The following is a 20,809-nucleotide window of genomic DNA, read 5'->3' as shown; positions in this document are numbered from 1 at the left end:
CTTCTTTCTTCAAGTCTCCCAAAACCCTCTCCAAACTTGAGAGAAAAAATATCTAAAAAGTACTATTCTATTGTGAAAATTATAATAATGGTTCGGAACTTATAAAATTAATAACAAGTTTAGTATTTATAGCCATCAAAAATTAGTGTTGGCGGATAGCTCGACGAAGTTAGTCTAGTTCACCGAGTGACTCGGCGACTCGCCCATTATCTGTCTCATCGCCGTTTAGTGCTTGCCTTCAGCGTCTTCACGTTCTGGACCATTGGGCGGTATAGTACTGCTTCGCGGAACTATTCGTCGAAGCACCGACTGCTCATTTCATCGCCTTCTTGATCCTCTTCCTTCAGGGCTTTGCGTAGTGGAACAAAGGGAGGAGTCTATCCTTTCGGCGAATCGCCAAAGATGCTTGGCGATGCTCAGGCTTCAGCTTCTTCGTTCTTTCCAGCCTGTTTGTTCCTTTTTGCGCCTAAGTGTCCATGCTTCCCCTAAAACTTCAAATACCTGAAACATAAGAGTTTTCATCAGATATTGCGACAAAATAAGTATTCGAGGACACTATTTCTATCAAAATAAAGCCCTAAATGAGTCCAATTTGTGGACTAATCAGTAATTCCATAACCCTACTAAGGAAAGTGTCTTTGTACCATCTAAAATTTCCTAAGGTCTGACATCTTAGACCGTTAAGGAGAGTACGAACAGTCTCATGTTGATTGGTAAATCTACCATTAAAATGCTCTAATATGGTGAGAACAAGGGTATAAACAACATCTTCTCTATGTTTAACTAGAGTCATGCCCAAATTATCAACACCATCATCAGTAGCCACCACATTTATAATAGAGGCTTTCTCTTCCATATTTAAATAATTATCCCACCAGCTTCGAAGTGGCCACTAAAACCTACAACAATCATTTTGCAAATAGTTCTATCTGTGTTTTTAACACTTTTACAAATAGTCGCATACATAAGCATTCTATGAACAAGAATAGTTAACTGTCTATCAGTCAACCCATCAAGATTCCATTCATAAATTTCGGAGCCACTATAAGACGTATTAGTCTGATTCCAGTCTCGTTCTTCTATCAAAACATCTTGAGGAGTCGGACGGGGATAATAATAAGTATGCATCCTTAGTTTAATAGCATAACAATTATTTTTTATGGGATAACCTCTGAACTTATTAAACTTTGAAGAAATCTGATTTTTATAATCAACCATAGTTTCCATTCTATCTGCAAAATCTTGCGATAAATCAATTGGTTGAAAATTTAAACCAGAAAGCTTTTTATTAAGAAGTTCTTTAAAATCTAAACTAGAAAACTTTTTATCAAGAAATTCTTCCAAATCATTTAATGATTTAAATTTAAAATCTTGAATCTCAGGAGGTCTTTGAACATGAGTAGGAACAACCTCGGCTTTGCTTTCAGAAGTAGAAGCAATATTTGTCTTAGCTATATCAACTTTTATACCTTTTATCAAAATAGTTAATTCATCAAGTTTTTTATCAAGAGAGCTAATATGCTTACCCAAAACTTTAACATATAAACTCAAATAATTATTTTGAGCAATAAGCTTATTAATTTCAGCAATACTGATAGAAGCAATATCTTCTTCAATGAATTTTTGAAATGCCAAAAAAGTAATACCTGTATTATATGGCAAAACAAAAGATTATTGAGGGGGGTAGATGGCTTTTGTAAGATTACCACTACCATCTTTATAAGTTCTTTCAATAACATTAATATATAAAGGCAAATAAGTGGTTATAAACCACGGAACAAAATACATAATTTGATTATGCAAAGCACAAGTTTCATAAAACTCTTGAGAGATATTATTCATATCTTCTTTACTATAAGAATCAAAGGACCAAATTTTAAATCGGTTTCATTTTCATCGAAAAAATATTTTTGAATATGTTTTCTTGCCAAAGAACCTGGGCTAAAATCAAGTTGTTGTGGAATCATTAAGAATCATTTAGGTCAAACTCCATTTCATAGACAGAAGGAATATCCTTATTAAAAATATCATCATCTACTTGAACTATATTAGTTCGGGGGTCAATCTTTACCTTTTCTACCAAAAAGTTGCTATTAGTTGTAATGGTATATAAAGAAGCGGCACAATCTCGTGCAGGACCATAAATAGGTTCAATAGGAGAAATATGATGAATAGCAGGCAAAAGTCTATGACTTGATAAAGAACGCCTATTATTATTGTGACTCACAGTAGGCAGTAATTTATTAGAAAATGACTGCCTATGAGGTGCATAGCTATTATCAGAAAATTGAATACAAATCCTACCATTGGGATTTTGCAATATATGAGAATAATCAGAATTGGTAACCGCATCTGTTATCTGATTTGGGGATATGACCGAATCTAGAGTCCATGTAGTTGGGAAATCAATTTCTTCCCACTTAATAGGTCTCCTGGTGGTAACCTTGGACCTTGGAAAACTGGTTTCTACCAAAATGGTTTGATTAAATGTATCGTATAATTTACATCTTGAATTTAAAGTGGATAATAATTTGAAATATAAGATAAACTTATGAGTTCTGAACCAAGCACATAATTATAACCATGCATTTTAACATTTAATGTTAAGGCATCAAGAATATTAACATCAGAAAGAGATAACTACAAATTTGATTGAGTATTAAAATATACGGGACCATAAGCCACCGTAGATTCAATCGAACCCATAAAATTTAAATTTCTAGCATCCCTTAAGGATGCTAAAAACGTTTCAGGTAACCCTTTAAGGGTCAAAGGCTTAAAAGCAATTTGAACCATACCAATATCCATGTAGTTATACTTATTTTTATATAAATTGATATCATGCTCGTTTAACAAACGAATAGCCTGTTCAGACGAATTTAAAGCTAAAGATTGCTCCGTAATTTTTATTAATTGTTTAGAAGTTTATCAAACCAACCATAATCATAAATAGTTTTAATCGGGACTTTAGGGATAGTCAATTTTTTTAACAAATCAAGGTTTTGAGGTATATCAACCTCTTCAAGTCTAGTACTTTTAGTACAAGTTTCTCCCGGATCCATATAAACAAAGATCATATCTATGTTAAATACTTCACATCCTTCTCATATATACCATGAAAATTCTAGGCTTTGATACCAGATTACAGGATCGGGTGTTGACTGGCGGTTATCCGCTCATCCCTGTCTGACTCTTCAAAATGTTTTGATAGAAGAACGAGACTGGAATCAGACTAATACGTCTTATAGTGTCTCCGAAATTTATGAATGGAATCTTGATGGGTTGACTGATAGACAATTAATTATTCTTGTTCATAGAATGCTTATGTATGCAACTATTTGTAAAAGTGTTAAAACACAGATAGGACTATTTGCAAAATGATTGTTGCAGGTTTTACTGGCCAACTTCGAGCCTGGTGGGATAATTATTTAAATATGGAAGAGAAAACCTCTATTATAAATGCGGTGACTACTGATGATGGTGTTGATAATTTGGGCATGACTCTAGTTTAAAATAGAGAAGACTCACCATATTAAAAGCATTTTAATGGTAGATTTATTAATATTTAATTTATTTTTTATTTATTTATGTATAATATTGATTGATAATTTAAATACGTATATTTTAATTAATTTAATTTAACTAATCTCGACCCAAAAGGAAACGGGGTAATTCAAGTATTAGGAACAAAATTGTGAACGTGGAAAAGAGCGCCACGAGGCAAAAAAAGATTGGATAAAATGATGAAAAGGAGGCAGAAATAGAAATAGCGCCTGTGACTGTGAGGAAGCAATTTGTGTGCAAGAAAGGAAGAGCAATGACTTGTCTGTTAGAACCGCCTTTTCGCTGCTTGCCTCCTTTCCAACCCTTTTCTCCTCCTCGTTTCCGCTGTTACGCCGCCCCTGGAGCTCAACCTCTGCCGTCGGACCCGGACACTGAAACCCTTGTACTGCCGCTTGATGGCCCAAAAGAACGCCGGGAAATTGTCCGACTCGCTTGGGAGAAGCTCGTCCGATGGTCTCGTTCTTTGCAGTCTAGAGCCAAAACTGACGTCCTTGAACGTACTAATAAGGTCATTACTCTTTTACTTACTTGAACTCCTTCTCCGCATATTTCACTAACGTCATTGCAATGTGGCATTTTGCTCTTCTCTACTTTGTGGGATGTTGCGAGTTAGATATTCTTTTCACTACTAGTATTTCGATGCCTTAATATGCTTTGACTTATTTATGTTATGCTTCAGCGTTGTAGTTTATGCACATCGTAAAATGCTTAGTTTACCATATCAAATTTGCTTAGGATAAGGTTTGTGTGCATTCTCTTACGGTCTAATTAGAAATGAATTATTGACGCTCCCCTGCAGAAAGAAAGAAGAAGTTGAAAAAACTCTGTTCTTAAGTTTGTTGTTTTTCTTCCTTTCCCCTTTTTGATGGTTCTTGGGTTGGGCGAATTAAATGTTAGTGCTGATTGATACAATTTGTAATGTCCTTGGGCCCTAGATAGTGGTTCTCGGAGGTGGATCTTTCGGAACAGCAATCGCAGCTCATGTTGCAACGAGAAAATCCCCTTTGGAAGTGAATATGCTCGTCAGAGATCCTCAAGTTTGTCGATCAATAAATGAGGAACACCATAACTGGTGAGTTTCTGCCTTTAATTCTGGTCTTGTATATACTTTTAGGCTTTTAACATAAACAAACTCATAGCCATCACCTGGACCTAAACTCCCAGCCAGTTCCACTGAGTCCGTTCATTTTGTTCTTCATAACCTTTTTCCTTCTCTTTTGCTCCAGTAAGTATTTTCCACAGCACGAGCTACCAAAAAATGTCATTGCCACTACTGATGCAAAAGCTGCTCTGCTAGGTGCAGATTTTTGCTTCCATGCTGTACCTGTTCAGGTATATTTTATGTTTTCTTAGTTCATCGTTTGTTTATAGTGCGATGAACTATGCTTGGAACCATGGAAGCAAATTTACTATCTCATGCCCTAGTCCTTATTTGCTTGGATTTGCAGCTAAAGTTTGTCCATTTATTCTGATTTGGCTGATCTCTTATTTTGTAACTAGTTTAACCTTAAGGAAGGTAGTGCATTTACCAATTATATCTTATTGCAGTTCAGCTCATCATTCCTTGAGGAAATTGCAAACTATGTTGATCCAGGCTTGCCTTTCATATCTCTTAGCAAGGGGTTAGAGCTAAACACATTAAGAACGATGTCTCAGATAATTCCCAAAGCACTGAAAAATCCTCGCCAACCCTATGTTGTTCTATCTGGTCCTTCCTTTGCACTAGAGCTGATGAATAAACTACCAACAGGTTGTTTGGACTGTTTTGAGAATTTATTTTGCCATTGCTTGAAGCTCAAAAGTAAGCTTTATTTGCTTGTGCAGCACTGGTAGTGGCTTCAAAAGACCAAAAGATAGCAAATTCCGTTCAGCAACTTATGGCTTCTAAAAATCTGAGAATCAACACATCAAGGTATTTCAATCAGTAGTCAGAGCAGAAACATTGATTCCCAGTCTATCATAGAGTATTACCACTCAAAGCTAGGGAGCTTTTTGACGCTCCCTTTCTGTCGTTCCATATCTTCAAGGGAAGCACAATAATGTAGTGATCTAACAGGATCTGTTTGATGCTTATCCTGCTTTCGATTTTGGATGGGTTTCATGGACCTTGAAGGATCATCAGCAGGAAAAAATAATTCTTTTATTCTATACTTTAAGAAACATTATGAAGAAAAAATTGTTTCAGTTTGATTTTTTCAAGGAGGGAAATTGTTAAAATTCTGACATCTTTTGTCTGATTGGATCTCCTCTGGGTCATGTTAGTTGCATTTTTGGATCTCAGAATCATATACTCCCTCCAATTCAATTTATATGACGTAATTTGATTGGACACGAAATTTAAGAAAGGAAAATTTATGTAATTTGTGGTCTTAAACATGTTATATTATTTGTGTCGCTATAAGACTTTTGAAACTTGTAGTCTTAAACATGGCTATAAAAGTTTTTCATTGAGGGTAAATGGAATGGCTTAATAAGAAAATCATGTCATACAAAATGAAATGGTGTGAGTAAATAAAACAACATTTAGGAGGTGCACATATTTGAAACTATTATGGATTGTATTTTAGATCAAGTAAAAAAGGAAAGAAAAAGAAGGCTGCTTTCTTCAGCACACAATGTAGATACACTGTTGCTCTTTCTTTCTTTTGGAGGGAAGGAGAGTTGTGCAGAGGGTTCTCCTCTGTATAGAATTAGATACACTGTAGTTAATCGCATTTTCTGCTTTTGGATTCTGGGGGGGGGAGGGGGGGGGCGGGAATAGATGGTGAGGTTGCATCTAGTCCCAGTAACCTACTATGTGTAGAAGTGGCTGGTGGAGTACCTCCAACACATTTGGAGGGAGGGAGGGAGGAGGGAGAGTACAAAGTTAACATTTGTAAAGGTTCTGCAGTTCAAATGCTTGCTTGTAACTCCTGATCTTACAGTGATGTTACAGGGGTTGAAATTGCAGGTGCATTGAAAAATGTGTTGGCAATTGCAGCTGGCATTGTGGAAGGACTGAATCTTGGTAACAATTCCATGGCTGCACTTGTTTCACAAGGTTGCTCTGAAATTCGATGGTTGGCAACAAAGGTTAGTAGGCCTCCATCACACCTTAGAAGTTTCTGCATTTTCCATCTACTAGTTTTCTACACGACTCTCAAGCTATGTTGCTGCACCCATTTCGGATCCTCCAAAAATGCAATACTTTTGGAGGATCCGACACATACCCATCGATAATTGTGAAGGGTCTGAGCAACATAGCTCTCAAGCAGCTATTTGACAATTATTGTAATTCAAGCTTCAATTTTGAGTATGAGATATTAGGCACTGCTACATAGATTTCTCCTTCTTCTGTTCCCAAGTATTTCGCTGCTTGATAGCTCCTCATGGAGATCCTTAAGTGTATCAAGTCCATGTGGTCATACTTTCTAAAGAATCTGTGATTTTTTGAGCTAACAGTCTGATTATCTTTATCTTAAAATGCTGGTTGACACTAATCTCTTTCCTTTTAAGATGGGTGCAAAGTCAACAACATTAACTGGTCTATCAGGAACTGGGGATGTTATGCTTACATGCTTTGTGAGCCTTTCAAGAAACAGAACAGTTGGAGTTCGTCTGGGGTCAGGGGAAAAACTTGACGATATACTTAGTTCAATGAATCAGGTTCAAAAAATTGAGTTGCTGTATCATTTTTTGGCTTTGTCTGTTCTATCTCCTTAACAGCGACTACATATTTAGGTAGCTGAAGGTGTTGCTACAGCTGGAGCTGTGATTGCTTTAGCACAGAAGTACAATGTTAAAATGCCAGTTTTAACTGCAGTTGCAAGGATTATTGACAATGAACTAACGCCTACAAAAGCTGTTTTTGAACTGATGAATCTCCCTCAGGTTGCTCCCACGCTTTGCATGCTTTATAGTCAATTACCGAAAGGAACTTTGTCATGTCAGTGTGGCTCAAGAAACAATTATTACTAAATTTCAATTGTTTTGATTCTAATTTGCAGGTTGAAGAAGTTTAAAGAAGCACCGGTGTTAGAAAGACTATAATAGTTGCTGGGTGAAAGCTGAACATGTATACAAATTGTGACTAGCTGGCTTTTTGTTGCATGAGGCTCACAATCAACAAGTTGGAGAATGATCTTCACCTGTTTACTGGCTGCATAGTGCTGACACTCTCCAAGTTTATGGTGATGAAATCCGTCTGAGTTCCTTTTTACCATGTTATTAGTTAAGACATGTTCATATAATATGCTTTTAAGAGTTTTGGTGGAAGCTGTAGCTTGTAAGTAGTCATCAATATAACCACACCAATCGAGTGAATGTATTAGTTTTTTTATTCTTTTTTGTAATATGATAGTGAGCTAATGCAACTGTAAAAACATTACGGCTATGTGACGGCAAATATAAAATGTAGTACGTATTTATTTTCGTTAACAGACCTCTTTGTATTTTATCCCTTGTGTTGTTTTCTTGTCTTCTTTATTTGGAAGGGAGAGAGTTCAGATGTTGTAGTGCATTGTATTTCCCTATTCGGGCTAATAAGGTGTAGAGATATCCACTTTTTAACTCTTTTATTTAAAGGTTTACTTTTATTTTTTTGGGTCAACCTGAAAATTTTATTTAACCAAAGTAAAGTTTGTAATTCCACCTACGCATTGGACTATGGAGTCAGGATCATAATCGAACTCTGTATCATCATTTTATGCTTCACTATCGAACTACTCAGTTTGTCATCTTCTAGATAGGGTGTTAATTGAGTAGTTTCATCTAGTGGCATAAAATGTCTATTAACAAGATGTTCAACTTTTCTCAAGCATGTTTTCATTTGCATTGACTTTTGGCCTACAATGAATCGGATTATGAAGATTGATGTCGCCCAAATTACACCTTTTAAGTTGGTATAAAACGGTCGATGTCAAATATAGAACCCAATGACAGTGTGTGGCTAGAAATTACAATTTATGCAAGAATTCACTCTTCTGATGATCACTATTTCGAGAAAATAAGTATCTTGACAACCAAATTGCAAGTCAAAGGGAGATTCAGCAACCTACCAAAGGGAGCTTTCAATTTTATGGTTTTTTTTTTCGAAATGGTATCTTTAACTTAGGTTTTAACCAACATTAGCTATTGTCAAACATTACATCATAACATAATCTTATTTTCTAGTTATACTGTCAATCTATTATAAGTGCTTTTCCCGAAATACTTTTCACTCTCAGACCAAATATCAGAAAGTCCTTTTCCGATTTGTTCTTTTTTTAAGGAAAATGACTTCAATCATAGCAAACAAACCAGAATTCGGAGCATTACAAACACCTAAAGATCCAACTACAACTAGACAGCCGGCCAGCCATAACTCTATGGCTCTAAGGTAGCAAGATTTCTTGTCAAGTAAGTTTTAGTTTTTGTCTATAGACCCTTTTACAGGACAAGAAACCCCGTCACAAATGTGTAATAGGCTCTCTTGGAATTCAAACTCTTGATAGCTGTGCTATCATGAGAACATAAACATAGAAAATCATGAGCATGTACAATTTATGAATGCTTTAAAATGTTTAAACACAGAAGCAATACTAGTTTATTACAAATAAACAAGATGATCACACAACACAACCGAAACAAGAAATTACTCAGTGTACATTCAAGCAATCAAAATATCTGAACCTGAAAGCAAAAACAGTGCAAACATGGAACAGTTGTTGGCAGAAAAAACTTAAGACATCTGACAGGAAATACAACATAGCAAACCCGACCAATTAACTTTAGCTCGAAACTCTGTGTCTCTCTGGTGAGGTAATTTCCTTCCTCTACTTCTCTAGTATCCTGAATGAAACAACAAAAAGTGAAGCTCAATACACTTGTTAAAATTTCACTGATAACCCTTTATTAATCGTATTTAATTTGGTTCTAGAGGCATATTCTGAATCTCTTTTTCGCAATGCACAAGTTTTCTAACAGTGGATCAATAACCTTATAGAAATGTTCAGTCTTCAAAAGAAAATTTTCATTTTGTACACTCATCAAAAAGAAAGGATTTCAGTTACCTGAAATGTAGTAGAAGTAACCTCAACTTTGATCAATCTGTCATATGGCAAGTGGTCGGAAGCAATGCTCTAAGTTCGACTTGAACTTGTCGTCATCCCACTCTAATTGGCTCCACCATTCTGATGTTCCTCTTATTAATTTGATGCTCTTGGAGGTTTGAATAGACAGAGGCAACTTCCTTATTTCATTGCACCTTATCAAGGTAAGTACCTCCAGGTGTTCCCACATACTTTGTGGCTCTCCCAAGTTTCCTAATTTTGGTAAGTTTCTCAACACTAACTTTCGAACTCTTGGAGTTTCTGACTTGACAAGTGTTGCCTGACTAGAGTCGCGTTCCACGAACAACTCTACCAGCTGTTTACAAGAGGTAATTGTAATTTCTTCCAAGTGCTTGGGTATAGAAAAAGCGTCACCAACGCTAAAAAGACATGTTAAACTTGAACAATTAGACATATCTAGTTGGCGTAATTTAGAAAATCTTAGACCGAGAAGTTGACTGAAATCCGAAAAACTCTTTAAACGATATACAAATTCGAGGTTGAGATATTCCAGATTAGGCAAAGGGTCAAATGTTCCACTTCCTTCTTCTGCTGGATTGAAAGAACAAGAACAACTCCTAATGTAGAGTGATTTTAATCCATCGAAACTGTTGTACACAAACAACTTCCTGAGACCCAAGCAACTTTGCAAGTACAAATGTGAAGCAAACTGCAACATGCCTGAGAGCTTTCCGTAACGAAAAATATCACTCCCCGAGATGCATATCGTCCTTGCTGACTTGTTGAATGGTACATGAAATGGAGTTTCTCCAACTTCAATGCGAAATCTTTTCAATCTACTCATCCAGGTGTGGTCTCTATTGAAAATTGACGAGCTATCCAATCTAATAAAAAGCGAAGTTAGATTGTGTAAAGATGATATCTCATCGAAAGAAGTTACTCCAAGAAGAGTCACTCCAAATTTGGTGGAAGGGTGCATCATTTTACTCTCCATCATATTTAACATTTCAATGCTAGACAAGTTGAGGAAAAATTCTCGTCCGATGCCCTCCAAATCAGTTGCAGGAAGATTTAATAGCCGTAGATTTGTCAACTTGTTCATTCCTTGCGGCAGATGATGTAACCTTGTATTATCACAATCGAGCAATAGCAAATTGCAAAGATTATTAATAGGTGGTAACTCTGTCAACCAATGGCAATTTTTTAGTATTAGAGCATGTAGTTGATATAAACTATTGATGGAAGAAGGCAGTGATGTGATGCCAGTTTCACTCAGATTCAGAACTCTTAAGGCTGGAAATGCCAAAAAGAATTCATGAGGAATTTCCAAAAGGCGATTGTTATCTTGCAATAGTAAAGTTGTTGTCTCTGGGCATTCCGTGACGTTATCAGGTAGACGTTGAATTTTGTTGCTTACGAAAGATATTCTCTTGACAGAAGATGATATCCCAATTCCATCTTGAAAAACAGAATTGTGTTCAACCCCAAAGGATTTAGCTATCCATATAGCAACATCACGAACCAAGTCGTGCATCTTCACAGAATCCAAATTATGGGTTTCTAGCAAGCAGGCATCCTTTAGACTCTCAATCATTGTGATTCCCCTATTGTAGACTTCTTCGTATGTGTCATGTTCGCCAAGGAATTCCTCTGCCCACCAGCAACTTATGAGTTCATCTGTTGAAATGGACACGGGATATAAGGAGCAATACAAGAAACAACTTTGAATGTCACCTCTCTTTTTCTTCACATGATTGCTTCTTTGCTCTGAGGACAATTCAATATCCTGAGATTCTAAAGAATCAAAACTCCACTTGATGACCTTGTAAACCTTATCTTTTACATCTTTGTTATGAGGTTCAGACATTCTAAGTGATTTCAAAGCATCCTCCCAGAGCTCGACCCTTGTTTTCCCTCTCATAGATGCTCCAATAACAGTGACTGCTAAAGGTAAACCATCACACTCTCTTGCAATTTCCTTTGCCAATGGTTGAATATGCTCTAGATTGGCATTGTCTCCTGCATTTTTGATAAACAGTTTCCAAGATTCATCCTCATCCAATGTGTACACCTTCATTTCGGTGTCTATTTTCATCTGCTTACAAGCATCCAAAGAACGAGAAGTTATAATGACCTTGCTTCTTGCGGGATCTTCCAGTTGAGGCACACCTACATCATCTAAATTTATAGGTTCCCACACATCATCTAGTATGAGAAGGAAACTCTTTTCTTGTTCGAGTCTTCGATAGATTTTGCTGGCAATACTTTTAACATTTCCCTCGCTGTCTATCTTTAGGTTTAATTTGCTGGCAATTTGTGTTTGAACCTTTCTTATGTCTATTGGCGGTTTGGGCACTGTAACCCATAACACAATACCAAAAGACAGTTTAAAACTTGATACATCATTCTTTAAGAGCTCATTGTTCAGATTATTCACCAATGTTGTTTTCCCAACACCTCCTGTACCCCACACACCGATGATGCATACCTGAAAGGATTCAAATACCACAAAAATAATTTATCCGCAAGTCATAGAAGAAATTTAGAAAATTAGAGAAAAAAGGACATAGGAGACTTTGATCATTCAGTCGTAATCTTTTGACCTCAAATTAGTTAAGTTCAGAGGGTGTATTAAGGAGAATAATTTTTTATGTTAAACATGTTGATTTCTTACTTATTTGCTAGTGTTGGTAAGTAAACAAAAAACATAATCTCAAGCACATTTTTAAGTAATCTAATAAAACACTATAGGAGTTGGAGGGAGTGGGACCTCAGGGGTGACAGGGCTTGGGTGGGTGGGGAGGATACAATAAATATACAATGTCAATTATAGACCTGTTTTCCCTACTTTCATCAACGAAGTCATTTTTCTCATTTTTAAAGAACTTGTTTTTCTAGAGAAAATATTTTCTAAAAAATTTGTTCAACCAAACATGGAAAAATAAGAAAATGTTTTCCTCCGTACTAATGCCGGCAAAATGAGCCCATATTTTGGTAACCCGCCCATATTTTAATAGGTTGGGTGAGTGACTTTTTACATGGGTAAAATATGGGTTGATACTCATATTCAACCCATAAAAATATGGGTAAAATATGGGTAAACTATGGGTAAAATATGAATTAGCCAAATGGGTTAAGCTTCTAACTTTTATTCACTCAAAATTCATGATATCACTAAAAAAAATTTTATAACTTTTCTTCCTTTTTATGTTCTTCTATAGAACTAATTATTTTTCTCTATAATTGAAAATGTGAAGTCTTTGGCCCTCCAAAAATATATATTTTAAATGTACATTTCTTTTGTTAATTATAATTACATTTTTATGTTTGTTTAATTTTATATTGGATAATAAATAATAGTGTAAAATAAGCAAATCATGTATTAGTATTGACATTGCTTAAGCCTTAAAGTGCATTAAGCATGTTTTAGTCCTAAAATGCAACTATTCATTTACTTTGGAATTAAAAATATTTTCCCCTTGTTATTACATAAATTCATTCTATATTGAAAAGTTAGGATAGTATTTTTTTACTTTTATGATACAATAAAACTAAATGAAGCATTTTCAACATTTTTCAACTAAAAAAAGACTAAAATATTTTCTCCATGTTGAATTCTTAAGTAGAGTACTATTTACTCATGAAAATATGGGTAAAATATGGGTAAACTAGTATTTTACCCAATCCATTCTTACCCATATCAAATATGAGCGGGTTGAATTATTACCCATTTTATGTTGACCCATTTTTCACCCGCCCAAATTTGACCTAACCCGCCCATTTGCCACCACTACTCCGTACTAAACACAGCCTAATGTGTGTTTGGTATGAAGGAAAATGTTTTCCATGAAATATATTTTCCTAGAAAATGTTTCTTGAAAAACAAGTTGGTTAATTTCTAACTTATTTTCTCATGTTTGATTGATGAGTGGAATTTTTTTCTAGTGTTTGGTTGATGAATGAAAAACATTTTTCATAAAATATCTTCTACGTTTTACTAGAGAAAAGAAATAATTTTTAGGAAAATTTTGACCTGGAAATCAACTCCCATAACTGATTCGGGACCCAACCCCGACACATGAACTAGGAATGACCCAGACAACCAATCCAAGATCCAACCACGAGACCCGATCCAGGACTTGACCTCGACTCCCGACATTTGAACAAGGACCCAACCCCAAATCCGATATCCGAATCTTCATAAGACCTCGATAATCGATCCAAGATCTGATCCCGACACTCGACTTGAGATATGACCCCGACTCCCAACCTGAGATCCGACATTCGAACTGGAACCAAACCTGACCCCGACACCCGACCCCAATAACTAATTCAGGACTTGATCCTGACACCCGACCTAGGGTCGACCCCAACTCGGTACTCAACACCTAAATCGGGACTTGACACTCGAATCGATACTCGACTTTCGAGCTAAGACCCAACCCCGACATCTGATACAGGATCTCACCCAGGACCTGACTTCCGAATCGAGACTTGACTTCCAATAGAGACCCAATTTTCAAATCTAAACTCGACCCCGACACCCAACTCAAGACTTGATCACCACACCAGACGTATAACCCAACTTTTGAATCGGTATCTGACCCGACTCCCGAACCTAACTCTCGACTTCCAAACTAAGACTCAACCCCAACTCCCGACCCGAGACTTGAATTTCAAATGAGGATCCGACCCCGACACCCGACCCTTGACCCCGACGACCGATTTGGGACCCAAAGCTGACATTTGCCCTGGGACCCGACCTCAACTCTTGACCCAGGACTTGACTTCCGAATGAAGACCCGACCCTAACACCAGATGAGGGACCCAACTTTGGAATTGGGACCCCACCCTAACACCCGACTTGGGACCCAATCCCGACACCCATCCTAGGATCCGACCCTGACTCTCGACCCGAGACCCCATACTGGCACTTAATGTGGGACCCAACTCGATTTTTCGACACCAAATTTTGAACCGAGACCTGACCCTAACATCCAACCCATGACTCGACTTCTAAACCGGAATCCAATACCGATACCCCCAGCCTCCATCTGGACACCTAACCTCGACCCTAATGATCAATTCAAGACTCAAACCTAATATCTCACCCGGGACCCAACCTCGACTCTCGACCCAAAACTCGATTCTGACACCCAACTCTAAACTCCACCCCTACACCTGACTCGGGACTCGATCTTAATACCCGATTTGAGATCCAACCTCAAATCCTGACTTGGAACCCGACACTCAACACGGGATTCAAATATTTTTCAAAACAGTTAAGCCTACCAAGCATGAGAAAATTAGAAAACTTCATACCAAACACACCCATATCTCCACTTAACCTCCTTAAGAAAAGAGGCAGTAGCACTCATATTTATAATAGAATAAAAATCAACTTTTGTCTAGAAATCATTTCGACTATAAAATCTAATTAAACAGGAATCAATAAAAGTAGCAACTACCAAATTCTACACAATTTAGGCTTATTAATCTTGATTTAATTCCAACAATACCTTATCATCTTCTAATAGTTGTAGGATTTTGTGGAGATTTTTTGTTGCTGCTGACTGGCCTTCTATCAATGATCCCGGCATGAACTCAACTTCTTTCATCTGGTAATTTTCTACCACCAAGTTGGATCCAAAGTTTTTTCTGACCTCTATAAGCCTGAAAAGTTGATCTTGCACAATCCGTGCTTGAGTGGAGACTTCCGAGCCAAGAATGCACTTTGGACAACACTTATATGTAAGCTTCTTTGCCGCTGCAATGTTTTCTTGCATAGTTTCCCATTCATTCTCCAGCTTGTGAACATCTTCGATCCACCAGATAACATCTGGTTTTGCTTTATAGCTTTTTTTCTCATATCGTTCCACATTCTCTTTGATATCATCTCTAAACTTTGTTAGCTTCTCCATTTCCTTTCTTAGATTTTCAAGTTTTGATGAGAAACGGGCGGTATTTTCAACATTAGGACAGATGCATTTACACACATTCTTTCCCACCTCAACAAAAAAACCACCTACAGCATTAAAAAGTATTTCCATTGAACAATTTTGATCAGAATGCTAATAGAGAAGTTCTCAAAGATTATGAAATGAAGCTAAACTGATTTGTTTCCTGTTTGTTTGTTTAAGGTAGAAAACTAATAAGAAGGAAAAGACAATTATTGGTAAAAGTCAAGGACTTAACATAATAACAAAAGTAGACAACAGAATCAAAATAATTAAGCACGTCCTCTGCACTACTTTAGGTAAATGTCAAACTATTTGGACTGATTCAATTTTCACAACTAAGCTGTTTTTTGATATCTCATATAGCTTCTCTGAGAAAAATGATCAAAATAGTCCTTAATGTATTGATTTCGATTCGATTGATTTGGTCCATGATATATAACAACTTATGGAAATGATCTTTATTATGCTAAATGACTTATCACTCTAGTTTTGTATCAGTTCCAAAGGGTGAAAACTCCCGCCTTCCCGACAATGAAGTTAGCACATTTGAACAATCAGGGCTTTCGTATACAACAACTTAAAGTCAAAAGCTAGTGTAATCATTTAAAATTTATTAATTATAAATTTATAAAATGATTTGAATTATATTAAATTCATAAATATGTTGGTGTAAATAAATATTATGGATTAATTTAATTGGTTAATTACTTAATTCCAATAAATATGAATTTGTTTAAAGTCCAAATTAATTGATTTGGGCTACAATATATGAGCTCAATTTGCTAAATGTCATCTTATCCTAGAGGCCCATTTTGGTGCCACATGGCAAATGACGTGGCATGCCAAGTCAAATAAAGAATCAATAGGATCATGACATGTGTCAAAAATGACATGCCCGCTCCATAAAGCCCATATGTCATGTCAATTAAATTTGATTTGGCCGAAGGGAATCTTGTTCCAATAACAACTCCTCTATTCTAAAACTATAAATAGGGGACCTCGTAATTCAGAAAAGGGACCTAAAATTCTAAACAAGAAGGTAGAGAAAGCCTGTGGTACAAACGCCATAAAATTCTCTATAAGCTACATGTTTAAGAATTCAAGCATTCAAGTTCAAGAACGATCAAGATCAAGACCATCGGCTTCAAGAACAAGCTCGAAGCCTTTGAGTTCAAGTAAAAGTCAAGATCAAAATAAAGTTCAAGTTCAAGTTCATCGAAGATTCAAGAACAAACTTTAAAGCCCTTGAATCCAAGATCAAGTTCAAGACAAATTCAAGATCAAGCTCAAGAGCCCTTGAATCCAAGATCAAGTTCAAGACAAATTCAAGATCAAGCTCAAGAGCCCTTGAATCCAAGATCAAGTTCAAGACAAATTCAAGATCAAGCTCAAGAGCCCTTGAATCCAAGATCAAGTTCAAGACAAATTCAAGATCAAGCTCAAGAGCCCTTGAATTTATATTTGAAAAGGCGAATTGAGAGGAATCATAGAGATTGTAACACTCGCACTTTGAAATAATAAATACGATTACTGCGATACTTTTCCGTTCTTGATTATTGTTTTCTCGACGTAAATTTTATTGTCTACAAATTGGCCCGCCAGTGGGACCAAATCTTCCCTTCGTCCCTTCTCTCTTAAATTAAATCAAATCTGAAGTTGCAAAGGTGGAAGAATGAATACTTCAAGGCTCGTCTTTGAGTTTCATCAAGTCTACACTCTGACAAGCCTTGAAGCAGGGGGCATTTGTAGACATTGAAATTTTGTAGGACTCTACAAGACGTGTTCAATTTGAGTTGAGACTCTACAAGGTGTGTTCAATTCCAATTAGAATTCTTGGAGGCAACTCAACCCTAAACCCTAGTTCATGCCCATATAAAGAGTGCTATATTCCCTTGAAAAGGCATCTCGAATATCTCAAATATCCCATAAACTCTTGGGTATTTTTAAAGATCTCGAATGTCTCAAATATTCCACAAACTCATGAAATATTCATTAAGAGATCAAATTCAAATCATCTTAATTCGAGAAATACGCCACTAACGGCCCTCAAATATGTAGATCAAGTCCAAATCATCTTAGTTTGAGAACTACGCCACTAACGGCCCTCAAATTATGTAGATCAAGTTCAAATCATCCTCTTTTGAGAAATATGCCACTAACGTCCCTCAAATTATGTAGATCAAGTCCAAATCATCAAAGGTCGAGAAATACACCACAAACGGCCCTCAAATTATGGATAAATATCTTATGAGAGAAGAATCAAGGAATCAACAGAATTATACCTGCAATCTTGATAAATAAAATTATGTTTCTTCATATTTTTTTGTGATTGTAATTTATAAAATTTGTTGCAAACACTAGAATTTTAACTTTATGGGTTCTGAATTTTATAATGACGATTTTAAATGATAATAACTGAATTCTAAATTTAATATTTGTACATATTTAATGAATTTATTAAGACAATTATACTATTTGAACAAAATCTAATGGAACCCGCAAGTATTCTCTTTCTAATGGTTAAGTTTTTGATGAGATGGCCATGCACTTTTAATCTGGTATCCTTAGTATTTGTACATACTTGATCTATTTCCAAGAAAATTTCCATTGAAGTGCAGGGGATGGGAGCAAGTCCAGCTTCTTCTCACAGATGCTATGCGTTTCCTTTGCTTCAAATCCCGTCAATTTTCCGCTATCAATGCTGTGGTGTTAGTTAATTCCAAAATCAAAGCATTTATCCAACAAGGAAACCATCTTCAAGCTCTGTTAGCTTACTCTAAAGAACCTCTTTTTCCTCTCCACACTTCAAAATTCACTTTTCCTCCTCTCCTAAAAGCTTGCGCTTTTCTTCCAAATCTTCAAACTGGGAAAATAATCCATGGCACAATCATTCAAATGGGTCTTCACTATGATCCTTTCATCATCACTTCACTCATCAACATGTATGTAAAATGTAGCTCACTTTGTAATGCAGTCCAAGTGTTTGATTTTATTTCTCAATGTGAAGATTTCGATCGAGATGTAACTATATGGAATGCTATGCTAGATGGGTATATCAGAAATGAGCTTACTGAGGAGTGTATGGATTTGTTTAGAAGAATGCAAGAGATTGGTGTCAAGTCTGATGAGTACTCTCTTAGTATTCTTCTGGGGTTGTTTAATGGTCGAATGGGGTTATCGAAAGCAAAAGAAGTTCATGGTTATGTTATTAGAAACTCATTTGGGCATGATCCTTTTGTGGTTACTGCGTTGATTGATATGTACTCAAATTGTGGTAGGCCAAAAGATGCTTGGTGCGTTTTTGAGAGTGTACAAGACAAGGATAATATTGTCATGTGGAATGCATTGATTAGGGGCTTATCGGAGAATGGATTATGGAGAAACAGCATGAGACTCTATTCTTTAGCTAAGAATTGGGGCTGCAAACTTATGTCGACGACTTTTTCTTGTACTTTGAAGGCTTGTGCTGAGGGTGAAGATATAGATTTCGGCAGGCAGATCCATTCGGATGTTGTCAAGATGGATTTTGAGAATGATCCTTATGTATGTACTTCGGTGTTGTCTATGTACGCAAGGTTTGGACTGTTGGAAGATGCAGACAGGGCTTTTAATTCTGTATTAAACAAAGAAGTTGAAGTGTGGAATTCTATGATCTCAGCTTATGTTGGCAAGGGCAGAGGCGATGATGCTTTGTGTGTGTATAATGAGATGCGATCAAGAGGCATCCTTTCTGATTCTTTCACCTTGTCAAATATTCTTATATCATGTAGTATGACCGAATCTTATGATTTAGGCAGTGCAATTCATGGTGAAATGATAAAGAAACCAATACAGAATAACATTGCGTTGCAAAGTGCTCTAGTGACTATGTACTCAAAATGTGGAATGTTAAAGGATGCTCTTGACGTTTTCAGTAGAATGGAGAAGAAGGATGTGGTCGCATGGGGTTCAATGATCTCAGGTCTCTGCCAAAATAAGAAATTCAATTTGGCACTGGAAATATATAAGGAAATGGAGACTCATAAGGTCAATCCAGACGCTAATATAATGGCAATGGTGATAAATGCTAGTGCAGGACTAGAAAGCTTAGAATTGGGTTGCAGTATCCATGCAATCACTGTTAAGAGCGGGGAGGAAGTAGATAGTTCAGTGAGCTGTTCTCTTGTAGATATGTATTCTAATTGTGGCAAGCCAGAAATGGCTGAAAAGGTTTTTTCGGGTGTTCCCCATAAGAATTTAGTGGCTTGGAATTCCCTGATCTCTTGTTATTCGAAAAATGACTTACCAGAGCTTTCTTTAAATCTTCTTCCTCAACTTGTCCAACAAGGATTGTATCCAGACGCTGTTACAATAACTAGTGCCCTTGCTGCTGTTTCATCCTTAGCAACACTGATTAAAGGAAAGGCAATTCATTGTTACCAAATAAGGCATCAAATTCTTGAAGACAACCAAGTGGAAAATGCTCTTATTGATATGTACATAAAAAGCGGATGCCTAAAGTATGCAGAGTGTATATTCCAGTATATGTCCAAAAGGAACTTAGTAACATGGAATACAATGATTGCAGGGTATGGATCTCACAGTGAGTGTATGAAAGCTATCAACTTTTTCAATGACATGAGGAAATCCGGAGTGACGCCTGATGCTGTAACTTTCCTTTCCTTGATTTCCTCTTGCAACCATGCTGGTTTAATGGATGAAGGCCTTAAACTGTTTCACTTAATGGCATTAGAGTATGGAATCAAACCACAAATGGACCACTACATAAACGTGGTTGACCTTCTAGGCCGTGCTGGACGCTTGGAAGATGCTTACAATTTCATACAGAATTTGGAAGTGGAACCTGAGAGGGGGGTGTGGCTATGTCTTTTGTCAGCCTGTCGGGTTCATCAAAACGTGAAGCTTGGAGAAATAGCAGCCAAGAACCTTCTGAAGATGGAACCAAACAGAGGCAGCAATTACGTTCAACTTTTAAATCTCTATGTGGAAGGTGGGATGAGGGAAGAAGCAGCAAGTTTGAGGACTCTGATGAGGCAGAAAGGGTTGAAGAAGAACCCTGGATGTAGCTGGATTGAGGTGAAAAATGAACTTGAGGTTTTCTACTCCTGTGATTCATCCTCCACCAAGACAATTGAGATCTATGAGACACTACAAAGTCTCAGAAGTATTATGAAAAAGAGAGGAGATTATGAGACTGAGGCAATATGAGACGAGAACAGGAATTTGCATCTCTTCCTTTACGAACATGGTGAAGGT

General features: G+C 36.7%; 3 protein-coding genes and 1 long non-coding RNA gene across 4 annotated transcripts; 2 read left to right on the top strand and 2 right to left on the bottom strand.

The window, feature by feature from the left end:
• Positions 1-3,759: 3,759 nt before the first annotated feature.
• Positions 3,760-7,984, top strand: LOC102579026 (glycerol-3-phosphate dehydrogenase [NAD(+)] 2, chloroplastic). The gene is made up of 9 exons (XM_006358681.2): positions 3,760-4,072; positions 4,500-4,636; positions 4,791-4,896; positions 5,113-5,314; positions 5,389-5,476; positions 6,489-6,636; positions 7,060-7,209; positions 7,285-7,434; positions 7,551-7,984. The coding sequence occupies exons 1-9, from the start codon at positions 3,818-3,820 to the stop codon at positions 7,563-7,565; spliced, it is 1,251 nt and encodes a 416-aa protein (XP_006358743.1). The 5' UTR covers positions 3,760-3,817; the 3' UTR covers positions 7,566-7,984.
• Positions 7,985-9,165: 1,181 nt separating this feature from the next.
• LOC107062894 (uncharacterized) lies at positions 9,166-9,861 on the bottom strand. Its single transcript, XR_001474917.1, has 2 exons — positions 9,594-9,861; positions 9,166-9,372 (listed from the first exon to the last, which is right to left on the bottom strand). It is a non-coding gene; the product is annotated as an uncharacterized lncRNA (long non-coding RNA).
• Positions 9,862-9,941: 80 nt separating this feature from the next.
• On the bottom strand, positions 9,942-15,514 carry LOC102585651 (disease resistance protein At4g27190-like). The gene is made up of 3 exons (XM_015314094.1): positions 15,113-15,514; positions 10,080-12,081; positions 9,942-10,012 (listed from the first exon to the last, which is right to left on the bottom strand). Exons 1-3 carry the CDS (start codon positions 15,512-15,514, stop codon positions 9,942-9,944), a joined length of 2,475 nt encoding a protein of 824 aa, XP_015169580.1.
• A 2,694-nt stretch (positions 15,515-18,208) lies between these two features.
• LOC102578691 (pentatricopeptide repeat-containing protein At2g40720) lies at positions 18,209-20,761 on the top strand. Its single transcript, XM_006358680.2, has one exon. It carries the CDS (start codon positions 18,209-18,211, stop codon positions 20,759-20,761), a length of 2,553 nt encoding a protein of 850 aa, XP_006358742.1.
• The last annotated feature ends 48 nt before the right edge of the window (positions 20,762-20,809 follow it).

Source organism: Solanum tuberosum, unplaced genomic scaffold, assembly GCF_000226075.1.
Source record: "Solanum tuberosum cultivar DM 1-3 516 R44 unplaced genomic scaffold, SolTub_3.0 scf00279, whole genome shotgun sequence".
Classification (NCBI taxonomy): Eukaryota; Viridiplantae; Streptophyta; class Magnoliopsida; order Solanales; family Solanaceae; genus Solanum; species Solanum tuberosum.
Note: the sequence above shows the minus strand (reverse complement) of the source record. Positions and strands in the feature narration are given on the sequence as shown.

Bases quoted from the DNA above. Each gene is read 5' to 3' on its own strand.
- LOC102579026 (XM_006358681.2), top strand. From the start codon at position 3,818: ATGACTTGTCTGTTAGAACCGCCTTTTCGCTGCTTGCCTCCTTTCCAA. The intron at 4,073-4,499 runs GTCATTACTCTT...CTTGGGCCCTAG, and splicing joins TCCTTGAACGTACTAATAAG to ATAGTGGTTCTCGGAGGTGG. The intron at 6,637-7,059 runs GTTAGTAGGCCT...TTTCCTTTTAAG, and splicing joins TTCGATGGTTGGCAACAAAG to ATGGGTGCAAAGTCAACAAC.
- LOC102585651 (XM_015314094.1), bottom strand. From the start codon at position 15,514: ATGGAGAAGCTAACAAAGTTTAGAGATGATATCAAAGAGAATGTGGAA. The intron at 12,082-15,112 runs GTATTGTTGGAA...GAATCCTTTCAG, and splicing joins AACTATTAGAAGATGATAAG to GTATGCATCATCGGTGTGTG. The intron at 10,013-10,079 runs GTCTAAGATTTT...ATGTCTTTTTAG, and splicing joins GGATTTCAGTCAACTTCTCG to CGTTGGTGACGCTTTTTCTA.
- LOC102578691 (XM_006358680.2), top strand. From the start codon at position 18,209: ATGCGTTTCCTTTGCTTCAAATCCCGTCAATTTTCCGCTATCAATGCT.